This window comes from Petromyzon marinus, chromosome 64 (genome assembly GCF_048934315.1).
Source record: "Petromyzon marinus isolate PM22_M1 ecotype Great Lakes invasive population chromosome 64, UKy_Petmar_22M1.pri1.0, whole genome shotgun sequence".
Classification (NCBI taxonomy): Eukaryota; Metazoa; Chordata; class Hyperoartia; order Petromyzontiformes; family Petromyzontidae; genus Petromyzon; species Petromyzon marinus.
In genome coordinates, this window is record NC_133730.1 from 1,943,748 (window position 1) to 1,956,945 (window position 13,198).

General features: G+C 50.8%; 1 protein-coding gene across 1 annotated transcript in view; it reads right to left on the reverse strand.

The window, feature by feature from the left end:
• LOC116956299 (uncharacterized) overlaps positions 1-5,220 on the reverse strand; it is a 112,818-nt gene extending 107,598 nt beyond the window's left edge. The window contains exon 1 of the mRNA XM_032977803.2: positions 4,976-5,220. Within this exon, the coding sequence (XP_032833694.1) occupies positions 4,976-5,053 (78 nt within the window). The 5' untranslated portion in view covers positions 5,054-5,220. The remainder of the gene's footprint in view (positions 1-4,975) is intronic.
• Between the last annotated feature and the right edge of the window lie 7,978 nt (positions 5,221-13,198).

Here is a 13,198-nt window from a genome sequence, read left to right on the forward strand (position 1 = left end):
TGTGTGTGTCTGTGTGTGTATATATTGTCTGTGTGTGTAGATATTGTGTCTGTGTGTGTCTGTGTGTGTCTGTGTGTGTCTGTGTGTGTCTGTGTGTGTATATATTGTGTCTGTGTGTGTAGATATTGTGTCTTTCACGCCACGGGCATGAGTATGCTGTGTGTGTCTGTGTGTGTGTAGATATTGTGTCTGTGTGTGTCTGTGTGTGTCTGTGTGTGTATATATTGTGTCTGTGTGTGTAGATATTGTGTCTGTGTGTGCCTGTGTGTGTCTGTGTGTGTCTGTGTGTGTCTATATTGTCTGTGTGTGTAGATATTGTGTCTGTGTGTGTCTGTGTGTGTATATTGTGTCTGTGTGTGTCTGTGTGTGTATATATTGTGTCTGTGTGTAGATATTGTGTCTGTGTGTGTCTGTGTCTGTATATATTGTGTCTGTGTGTCTGTGTATAGTGTGTCTGTGTGTGTATATTGTGTCTGTGCGTGTCTGTGTGTCTGTGTATATTGTGTCTGTGTGTGTGTATATATATCAGCCAGTCATCTCAGTCAGTCGACCTGTGGCACCTGGGTCTGCCCCGTGACCTCCTGCCAGCGGACTTTTGACACTTCACGTGGCCTCAAGGTGCACATAGCCTGGCACAAGCGTCATGGTGACGTCACCGCCACTTAGTGGCGAATGGCGGTTGTTGTATATTGTGTCTGTGTGTGTATGTGTGTGTCTGTGTGTGTGTATTGTGTCTGTATCTGTGTGTGTGTGGAGAGTCGGGCGTGGTGTTGGCCACCCACCCCCTCGCGTGCCGTGCCGACCTTTCATCGGTGCTCGCAAACAGCACTTGCCCCAACAGTCTGCTGAGGCTACACGGGGGGGGGGGGGGGGGTCTCTGTATGGAGTGATTCGAATGCATCCACCTCCAGTGAACGGAAGAAGCGCTACGATTCGGTGGGTCGCGATTCACTCCCAGAACACGTTTCACTTGCACTGGTCGCTTGGCGTCGGGGTGTTTGTTTTGCGCAGTTTCGTTCAACTCCATTAAGCCGATAAATCCTGTGACGTGAGCATCATCGTGAGCACGTCTCTGACACGCACAGCCACCCTTGTCTCAACTCCACTGCTGGACGAGCGCCCCTCGACGCCCGTGGGGGTCACTTGACCAAAGCGGCGTAGACGCCTGAGCAGAGAGGCGAGCACAGCGACTGCGTTCGCTTCGTGGCCGCGTGGCCCACAACCCCCTTGCGCAATGCGTGGGTGGCGGTGGCGGAGGTGGTGGTGGTGGTCGTCTGTCTCCGAGCGCCATCCGGGCTGAGCTCCTGCTTAGCTTCCGAGATGCGATGAGAGAGCAAGTCGACCGCAGAGTGCCCCGGGCCTCGCAACATCTCGGCAGCTAAGCAGGAGGAGGGAGTTGAGCCTGCTTGGAGATTATTGTCCAGGCAATGTGCGAGAGACAGGTGGAGTGGAGGCGGCGTTCGTGCAGTGGGAGGGCAGTGCAGCAAAACCTCTCTGCACTCATCCCAACTTTACCAAGCAGGCCACTGCACCGGCGTGGTGAAGTATGGTCAATTATTCATCGGGGCGGCCTCATCCAGCAGATGCTCGATTAAACGGGGGGGGGGGGTGGGGGGGCTGTAAGCATGGAGGTGGGAGCCCATAGAGGCTACACGCCTCTCTTGGGGAGGGAGACCACCGGGCTACGATAGCAGAGACATCACAAAACAGAACGGAACAACACAAAAAGGGTCACGAGCCAACGTCGACAGAGGGTGACTCACACACATCGATTTGGTCACTGGTGAAGACGGGGCCTGGCGAGGAATCGAACCCTGGGTCGCAAAGTTTCAGAGTGCCCAATTAACCCATCGCTACAACGCTTCAAACCGGTCGTCCTGAGCGAGTTGAACACGTGCGCGGACATCTGCATGACAACCACACGTGTCGCCGCAGATCCACAGCCAATGCAATAGAGCGTAAGACATGCGTGCACACAGACACGTGCCAACCAACATACACGCCACACACGCGTGGCCGAGTGGTGCAGGCGAATGCGGTTATACAAAGACAAAGATCCCCCGTATAGCCTTCACGTACGTTTGAGGCAAGTGCTGTTAGCGAGCACCTATGAAGGGTGGGCACGGGACTCGAGGTGGTGGGTGGCCAGCACCACGCCCGGCCACGCGTCATCACACACACACAGCTACATACACACACATTTACACACACGTATCTACACACACGTATTTACATACACACATACACACACGTACTTACACACACATACTCACACGTATTTAAACACACACATACACACGTATTTAAACACACACATACACATCTACACATACACACGTATTTACACACAATACGCACACGTATTTACACATACGCGCATATGTATTCATACACGTGTCCATGCATATTAATACACACATATACACATCCACACACACGTATACATGAACGTATCCATATATGCTCATACACATGTATTCACACACACATGTGCAGACACAAACTCGTATCAATAATCACTTTGACACAAACGCACGCGAGGTCGTCCAACATAAACCACAACACTGCACCCGAAACACAACTTCACAAGCTGCCCATGACGTTAATTAAAACAACATGTACACAGCATGCGAGCAAGATGCACACAACTTCACGCAGAAACTCGCCAACAGCAACGCGAAATGCACGACGCGTGAAACGCAACGCGCACAGACATAAGACAGCGCGAATAATGTAGAGCACGTCTTACACACACATAAAGATCCCCCATATAGCCTTAACAGAAAGTAGGGGCAAGTGCTGTTAGCGAGCACCTTTGAAGGACGGAACGGTACACGAGGGGGTGGGTGCCAGCACCACGCCCGACCGCCTTTGTCTCCCCAGTGGCGATGTTAACACACCGCACCAGGTACTCATTTGAGGCTGAGTCGACCTAGGGGAGGCCCAGGACCGGTTCAGATAATCTTCACTGGTGTTGGCCGTGAGCGGGAATCGAACCCGGGTCGCCAGGTTCGTAGCGCAGCACGCTAACCGCTACACTACCCGCTCCCCACACACATACACACATATACACACACATACACACACGTATTACACACACATACACACACATATATACACACACATACACACATATACACACACGTATTCCACACACATACACACACGTATTACACACACATATACACACGTATTTACATACACAAACATACACACACGTATTTACATACACACATACACAGACGTATTTACATACACATGTATTCACACACACATACACGTATTACACACACACATACACACACATATTACACACACATAGACACGTATTTACATACACACACACATCCACACACGTATTACACACACGTATTTACATACACCCACATACACACGTATTTACATACACACACATACACACACGTATTTACATACACACGTATTACACACACGTACACACACGTATTTACATACACACTTACACACATGTATTACACACACATAGACACACACGTATTTACATACACATACGTATTATACACACATACACACACGTATTTACATACACGTACACACACGTATTACACACACATACACACGTATTTACATAAACACACGTATTACACACACATACACACACGTATTTACATACACACATACACACACGTATATACATACACACATACACACGTATTACACACACATATACACACGTATTTACATACCCACACACACGTATTACACACATATACACACGTATTTACATACACACATACACACACGTATTTACATACACACACATACACACACGTATTGCGCACACATACACACACGTATTTACATACACACACATACACACACGTATTTACATACCCACACATACACACATGTATTACACACACATACACACACGTATTTACATACACACACGTATATACATACCCACACATACACACACGTATTACACACACATATACACACGTATTTACATACACACACATACACACACGTATTTACATACATACACACATACACACACGTATTACACACACACAGCGCCATGCACAGCGCAATGATACACAGCAAAGACAAAGGTTCCCCCGTGTAGCCTTAACGGACTTTGGGGGCAAGTGCTGTTAGCGGGTAGCACCTATGAAGGCCGGCACGGCACACGAGGCGGTGGGTGGACAGCACCACGCCCGGCCGCCTTTGTCTCCCCAGTGACGATGTTTACGCATCGGACCGGGTACTCACTTGAGGCTGAGTCGACCGAGGGGAGGCCCAGGACCGGTTCAGATAATCGTCACCGGTGTTGGCCGTGAGCGGGAATCGGACTCGGTCGCTGGGTTCGTAGCGCAGCGCATCGCGAACCGCAGCACCACCGCTCCCTCACAGCGCATCGCCACAACAGCCACATTCATCAGCAGCGGCGCTTTTGTCGCCAGCACGTGCAATTTACACGGGCTCGGGGAATCCACAGACCTGGATCTCAGGGTCACAGGGCAAGTGGAACTGGTCTCGGGGTTCCGTGCAAGGTCTGAATCATCCCTGCTCCAAGGGTAGTTAGAACTAGACGAGATCGAGTCCAGAGGTGGTGGTGGTGGTGGTGATGAGCAGCAGGAGTAAGCACAAGGACACAATCCGGAAGAGGCAATCGGATTGGGGGGGGGGGGGGGTGGGAGAGCAGCGTCCTGCAGAGTTTGCCACAGGAGACCTGGTCCCCGGAACGCACGGCAGAGATGTTGCAGAGGACCCGGCAATGACGGGTTGACACGCGAAGCACGGGGTGACCCACAAGACGGTTCAACAAGACACGACGCATGCACATCGGGGTTGCAGGACTCGCAGGCAAAGGGGGAAACCTGGGCAGGAGAGAGGGGACCTGGGACCCTGGAGGGTGAGGAAGGGTGGGGTGGGTGGGTGGGTGGTGGGTGGGTGGTGGGTGGGTGGTGGGTGGGGGAGAGATAGACCTCACCTTGCCAAGGCAGCCGCGTAACAGGGCGAGAAGAACGAGCAGCACCAACGGCGCCTGAAGCGCGCTCGATGGCCGCATGGCCGCGCGGAATCGAGCGCGGGGCGCCCGGGAGCGGAGGGGCTCGACGGGGTGGACGCCTCGGACGGACGGACGACGACGACGACGACGCGCACGCGCAGGGGGAGGACGGAGCGATGCACAAAGCGAGGAGGCAGACAGGCGGCAGGGTGGACGGCTCCGGGATGAACTGGGGGGGGGGCGGGGAAGGGGTGGCGGGGGTGGCGGGGGTGGGAGGGGAGGGAAGGGCGGCCCCGGGAGGAGCGGGGATAGGGAGGGGGAGAGGGGAGGAGGGGGAGAGGGGAGGAGGTGTCCGCCAGGGATGGGAGGCAGAGAGCGAGGGAGGCAGGGTCAGTGAGCGCGGCTCCACGTGTCCTCGGAACCCAGTGCGCGCACTCGGCCCACCGACTCTCGCGCAGCGGGGGGAGGGGTGGGGGTGACTTGGCATCTACAGGGGCTGTGGACAAGGCTCGGCGCTCGTGTTCAGAATGGGTGTTGCGCCGTGGTGCGCGCGCGCGCGTGTTGTGTTGGTGTGTTGTTGTCTGTGTGTTGTGTTGTTGTCTGTGTGTTGTGTTGTTGCCTGTGTGGTCTAGCGACCCGGGTTCATTCCCGCTCACGGCCAACTCCAGTGACGATTATCTGAAACCGGTCCTGGGCCTCCCCTAGGTCGACTCGGCCTCAAATGAGTACCTGGTGCGGTGTGTAGTAAACATCGCCACTGGGGAGACAAAGGCGGCCGGGCGTGGTGTTGTTCACCCACGCCCTCGTTTGCCGTGCCGGCCTCCATAGGTGCTACTCGCAATCAGCACTTGCAATAAGTCTGTTAAAAGGCTATACGGGGGATCTTTGTGTTTGTATTATATATACGTCGTTGTTTTATATATTATATATACGTCGTTGTTTTACAATTGCTTACGATGGGCATTGGCCAAGCCTGCACGCTTACAAGGAACCCTCTCTAACAGCCAGTCGAAAGGGATTTGAGAGATCTGACACTTCACACCGCGCGTGATTTCTGTGCGCGTGGAAACTACCAAAGATTCATGGCGTTGCCAAACATCCAACCACCCGTCTTTGAGGCAAAAAAAATACACATATATAACTCTTGAGGCTCGGCGAGACTTTCCCGCGCAAATAAAATACTATTTTTTTTTATTGTTTCATAAGTCACGTGTTCGCGGTGTCACAGTGGTAAGGTCACTATTATTGGTCCCTTCCTTTCCCAGGCTGATGTTATTCGACATTGCGATTTTATTTATACGTGCACGGTATTGGGACCTTGGGCTCCCTGGTTTAAATACAGGGTGCATGTCTCACGTGACCTTGGGGAGCGGTGGTGCAGTGGTTAGCGTTACTGTGATTTTGATCCGGATAACGGGAATCAATTGATTCCCGGCCAAGGCTAACAACAGCGGATGGCGGTATTTGAATCGGTTCTGGCCGGCCCACCCCTACCGCTTCATCCAGCCCGCACTGGCTAGCATGGTGAAGTATGGTCAAAGAACCCCCACGACCGACACGGCGTGGGGAGGCCTTCAGGAGTACAGTGACGAAAGGCGTTACTCTTTTAATTGCATTAACGTGTTTTTGTGTGCATCCGTCAGTGGTGTTACGTGTGATGTGTACAGGGTACTGGCTGGGATGTTGCGCTCTGTGTACATGCGGGTCGGACGTCGATAACACGTGTGCCGCTTTGTGAACAAACACCATCGCTTGGCATGGAGATTGACTCGTTCATTAATTCTAGATTTGAAGCTTTCGTCACTGCAAGGATCCATACTCTTTGGTTCTATTCAGTAAAGTGACGTAAACGTATAAAATAACAAAATAATAATACATTGATAAAATAAAATAAAATAACACAATAACATTCTCACGACGTTTCGGCCACAACACAAGCGGCCTTCATCAGGTGAAGGGACCAGACTGTCTCGAGGACAGCGCTGGAGTGAACACAGCCAAGCTCAGACCGCGACCTTTAAGTTTGTGTGAGAGGAATTAAGGTGCCTTGACAAAGGAATTAGCATAAAAATTAGCATTTAATTCATGAAATGTTCATTAATACTGGTAACTACCTTGCTCTGCCCAGAGAGGAAGCCGAACCGAGTCTTCATGTGTGTGAAGTACTTGGAGATAACCCTCTGCGACACGAGGGGGACAACACTCATGGCTCCGCACAGATGGATTCAAGAATCTGCTGCTGTACTCATGGCCACCTCGCTGCCACAGACAAGGACTAACCAGGCTCAATCCCCTTGACGACACTGGCGGATTTGCGGATATTTTGTTTAAATTTTCTCTCGTCGTGGGAATATTGAATTCCCACCACTGTCTCAGGGCAGTTAAATGTACAAATGTATAAAACAAGGACATTAATAATATAAGTACGTGCGTTATATAGACCTAAGCCCATTACGCCAACAACTTTTTAATAATATTTCACAAACAAAACTTTCCTGAGTCTCAAGACTCTATTTTCAGGAGGGTCTTGCTCTAATTATTTGGCTAATTCCCACGTAATTGTATTTAAGTTTAATGATAAACTATGCATAAGAAGAAGTTGAAACGCCTGGAGTAAACTCACAGAGCAGCCTGTAAAAATAACCACTCTACTTGCTGTACTGCTAACTACTTGCTGCACCGCTATCTGCGAACAGCTCCCTGCCCTACAGACGTATGTGATAATTTCAGTGACCCACTAACCCCGACGGTCAGGTGATGGATCATGGACGCGCGTCATCGCACGCGCACGATCTTTTGACCGGTGCTCTCGTGCAAAATACATCAGAGTCGATGGGTTTCGGCGTAAGCTGTGCGATGAAGAAACAAATGACAACATTGCTGCTGCGCTCCCGGTCACCTCGCTGCCACGGACAAGGGCTAACGAGGCTAAATCCATCTGACGGCAGTGGCCGCTCTCTGTCTTTTCCGTGTCAAGTACGGCGAAGTGACCAACAGCAGACGCTAGAGGCGGTATCATCGCTCTGAATGCAGCAGGGAACGAACACGCAAATAAAAATATCCATCGCGATAGCGGAGCGGCAGCCACCGAAGTTGAGCGCTTGCGACGTGTACGGTGCTAGGGGGATTGTCACATCGCAGGGTCGCGAGGGGGTGGCGATAGGTTTTGGGGCGGGGAGGGGGGGAGGAGGACGTCTTCCTCCAGCAGTGGATCGAGCATATCTGCTGCTGATGATGATGAAAGCGCGATTGTCTCGACGTTTAAATCACGTGGTAGGATTTGTGGGGTTTTCGAGCAGTGTGGCACACGGGAGTTCGAGCGCCGCGCTACGAACCAAAGCCACCTGAGTTCGATTCCTCGTCACGGCTAACATCAGTGGCAAATGATATATGCACCGATATGTTCACCAACCCTCACTGTCCAGCGTGGTTTGATATGGTCAAACAATCACCGTGGCTGGCACGGGATTGAGAGGCCCGCATCTGGGAATTAGAATGGAAATGTCAAATGTAGGTAAACAATAAACACCTTTTAGTAGCATTTACGAGTATGCATGGCCTTATTTTATATTTGTAGAGCGCCTTTAATCAACACCTTTGATCGCGGCCCTTAACATAATCAAACAAATATATAAACAAATACATTGTTTAGATGACGGGGGTGTGCAAGGGATGGGGAATGGGTGACCAGGATGGAGGTGTACGTGGGGGTTATAAACTAAAACTAGAAACTACATATATATTTTACCAGGCACGGCCCACTGAGCTGTGTTGCTCCTTTTCAGAAACCACCTGGCCATCACGAATGATAGCTCAACGAAGTGGCTTGTCGTGTGGGACATTTATAGGGGCCAAATACTCGAAACGCGTGGTGATGTTGATTCTAAACGTGGAGGGTAAAAACCGGAGGACCCTGAGAAAAATCCACGCGACCGCGGGGACAGAGAGAGGGACACGCACACTCCAAATATACAGCAGCAGGCGTCAGGGTCGGGATCGAACCCACGACCTCCTGTATACCAAGCGAGGTAGTTAACATCTCGTCACCACAGGGTTATGAAAGGGTGGGAGGGGGGGGTTACATGGAGGGGCGAGGGGAGGGAAGAGGAAGAAAATTGGCAGTGGAGAAGAAGTGACGCTTTAAGAGAGGATTTACACTTTAATCATGCATCACCAACAGCAGCAGCCATGACCTATCCACTGCTGGATGAAGGACTCCCCACGTCGTCACCATCCCGCAGTCCCGCTGCCGCACTTGAGCGAATCTTATCTGAAATTAAAACCTGGTGCGGTGTGTAAACATCAGCGCTGGAGAGACAAAGGCGGCCGGGCGTGATTGTCTTGTCCCGTGCCAATCTTTGTCGGTGCTCCACTCGAACAGCACTTGCCTCGATGGTCTATGCAGACTATACCGGCAATATTTGTATATAAAGGCAGCACAGCAAGTGGACTAATATCCATCTGGTTCCATCTGTACGTGGATATAGCGTTTCCCCCTCGCGCGCGCGGGGTTTCTCCGGGTGCTCCGGTTTACTCCCACTGGTATAAAACCACATCTACCAACACACTCACCACAATCATTAACATACCACCACCACCACTAACATACTCATCAGCATTATCATTAAGATGCTCACCAACATCATTACCAAGATACTCACCACCACCATGAACATATTTACCACCGACGATGCCCCTGACTTCCTGCTGCTCATATCGCGCCCTTCTTTCTTTGTCTTGGGGATTTCCGTGCCGGCTTCCCTTCCCTTTCCCGGTAATCTTTTTTGAGGGAGGGAAAAAAACCCACTCTCAACGTATAACTCTCTTCATCCGTCACGTCCCTTGGCTATTGTGCTTCCATGCCTGTTCCATCCCCTTCATATTATTTCCCATCTTTTTTTCTCTGCTCCCTTCCCTTTCCCATGATCAGTGTTCACGCATTACATTCTAGACCAGCGTGGTGCTTACACCTTCACCGCAGCCTGCAACCCATTTGGTTCTCAGAAAGGGCTTCACGTAACCCCCAGGGGGTGCGTGCACCCCGGGCTCAAGAAGAACCTCTTGCTCCGGACTCGACTCCCCGTCTCGTGGCGCGCCACGGACACGAAACAAAACGAACAGAAACAAAACTTAATTGCAACAATTTCACCAAAACATTCGTTGGTGCTCTGCACCACGGACAACCATTGACGACCAATCTCCTCCGTTCCAGCGCAAATACGGTCGCGAAGCACGTGAGCCCTGTTATGTTAGCCGACTCTCCGTGTCGTATTGCATCATATTTCTAAGTTTACTGTGTTCGGTTTTCTAATTAATTCTTACCTGATGACGGTGGCTTGTGTTGCAATCGAAACGTCGTATTCTATTATTATTAATTACTTTCATTTTCCACGTCACTTTACCGAAATAACCAAAGAGTACGTGAGCCTTCTTCGCGCGCCCGCGGGAGTCCGCCGAACCTATCCCACGTGACGCACAGAGTGCTTTAGCATCGGAATCACGTGGACGCGTGCACGGCCGTACGTACGTTTGCACTTCTTTCGCACCATACGCAGCCAACCGTGCCTATCGTAGGTGCGTACGTGTATGTCCCACGTACCAGTAATGATTCAAATTAAGCTCTAGAACATGCACCTGTGTGTGTGTCCCACATACCGCCTCACATTACTTGCATCTAAAAAGTATTTTTTTTGCACCACACCAGTAACCGCCCGACCTCTGACCCCCCACAGCTCCAACAGCACCGCGGGGCCAGGTAAAGGGGGCGGCTCACGCCGCTGGGGCTGTTGTGCCTCAAATATTGGAGGAAATCGCCGCTCTCTGCGAGTGGCCCGGCTTTCATGCGCCATCTGTTTTGTGGAAGTGTAAACAGCGATGCAGGGCCTGAGACTCTTTGAAAGTGTTGTAAAGAGTTGACCTCCCACGCCAACTGCTGAGGTAGGTTGGCGATTGTGTGCTCCATGCTCCCTAATCTCCCCCATGAACACAACTGACGTGCTTGCGTGCGGGGATGGAATTCCTTTCCAGCTCAGACCCCGCCTGCTTGCCCTTCGCCACATAAATAACCTCTTGTTGTTGTATATAACACCTCTTGTTGTTGTAACAGCTCTCTCGCTGAGTTCCTCTTGATCCAGCAGTTGTTGTAGCAGCTCTCTCGCTGAGTTCCTCTTGATCCAGCAGTTGTTGTAGCAGCTCTCTCGCTGTGTTCTTCTTGATCCAGCAGTTGTTGTAGCAGCTCTCTCGCTGAGTTCTTCTTGATCCAGCAATTGTTGTAACAGCTCTCTCGCTGTGTTCTTCTTGATTCAGCAGTTGTTGTAACAGCTCTCTCGCTGTGTTCTTCTTGATCCAGCAATTGTTGTAACAGCTCTCTCGCTGTGTTCTTCTTGATCCAGCAGTTGTTGTAGCAGCTCTCTCGCTGTGTTCTTCCTGATCCAGCAATTGTTGTAACAGCTCTCTCGCTGTGTTCTTCTTGATTCAGCAGTTGTTGTAACAGCTCTCTCGCTGTGTTCTTCCTGATCCAGCAGTTGTAACAGCTCTCTCGCTGTGTTCTTCCTGATCCAGCAATTGTTGTAACAGCTCCCTCGCTGTGTTCTTCTTGATCCAGCAGTTGTTGTAACAGCTCTCTCGCTGTGTTCTTCCTGATCCAGCAATTGTTGTAACAGCTTTCTCGCTGTGTTCTTCTTGATTCAGAAGTTGTTGTAACAGCTCTCTCGCTGTGTTCTTCCTGATCCAGCAGTAGTTGCAACAGCTCTCTCGCTGTGTTCTTCCTGATCCAGCAGTTGTTGTAGCAGCTCTCTCGCTGAGTTCTTCTTGATCCAGCAATTGTTGTAACAGCTCTCTCGCTGTGTTCTTCTTGATTCAGCAGTTGTTGTAGCAGCTCTCTCGCTGAGTTCTTCTTGATCCAGCAATTGTTGTAACAGCTCTCTCGCTGTGTTCTTCTTGATTCAGCAGTTGTTGTAACAGCTCTCTCGCTGTGTTCTTCCTGATCCAGCAGTTGTAACAGCTCTCTCGCTGAGTTCCTCTTGATCCAGCAGTTGTTGTAACAGCTCTCTCGCTGTGTTCTTCCTGATCCAGCAGTTGTTGTAACAGCTCTCTCGCTGTGTTCTTCTTGATTCAGAAGTTGTTGTAACAGCTCTCTCGCTGTGTTCTTCCTGATCCAGCAATTGTTGTAACAGCTTTCTCGCTGTGTTCTTCTTGATTCAGAAGTTGTTGTAACAGCTCTCTCGCTGTGTTCTTCCTGATCCAGCAGTAGTTGCAACAGCTCTCTCGCTGTGTTCTTCCTGATCCAGCAGTTGTAACAGCTCTCTCGCTGTGTTCTTCCTGATCCAGCAGTAGTTGCAACAGCTCTCTCGCTGTGTTCTTCCTGATCCAGCAGTTGTAACAGCTCTCTCGCTGTGTTCTTCCTGATCCAGCAGTTGTTATAACAGCTCTCTCGCTGTGTTCTTCCTGATCCACCAGTAGTTGTAACAGCACTGTGTTCTTCCTGATCCAGCAGTTGTTGTAACAGCTCTCTCGCTGTGTTCTTCTTGATCCAGCAGTTGTTGTAACAGCTCTCTCGCTATGTTCTTCTTGATCCAGCAGTTGTTATAACAGCTCTCTCGCTGAGTTTCTTCCTGCTTCAGCAGTTCCACTGATGGATTATTTTTTCCGCCTGAGGACGACCGCTTGTGTTCGAAACGTCGTGATATATTATTGTTTATTTTATTTTTCTACCTACGTAACTTTACCGAAAGAACCAACAAGATTGGATTCCAGCAGTCACGAAACCTTCAAATCAAGATTGCCCTATATGACATCATTACGACCATCTGGTGGTCCAGATAACCGCTTCCACGGGACTGGAACTATGACCCGGTGGTCCCACATTTTTATGAAGGGGGAGCGCACTGATTGCTAATCCGGTACCAGCGGTGTCAAGATCGGCCTTTGTGGTGGAGGCTCGTGAAGGACGCTGCTGCTGGGCAGTTGGAGGAAGTCGCCCTCCAACAACAACGGAGGGGGGATGAGCAACGCTCAGAACAACGAGCGGATGGTCGGGCTCTTCCACTCGTTGACACAATGGGGTGCACAGGTGGTGCATCTGCCGGTCACCTCCGTCAACGCATGGCAACTGGGTCTGCCCCGTGACCTCCTCCTGTCAAAACAGCGGCCCTTCGACACTTCACTTGGCACAAGCTCCGCGGTGACGTCACCGCCACTTAGCAT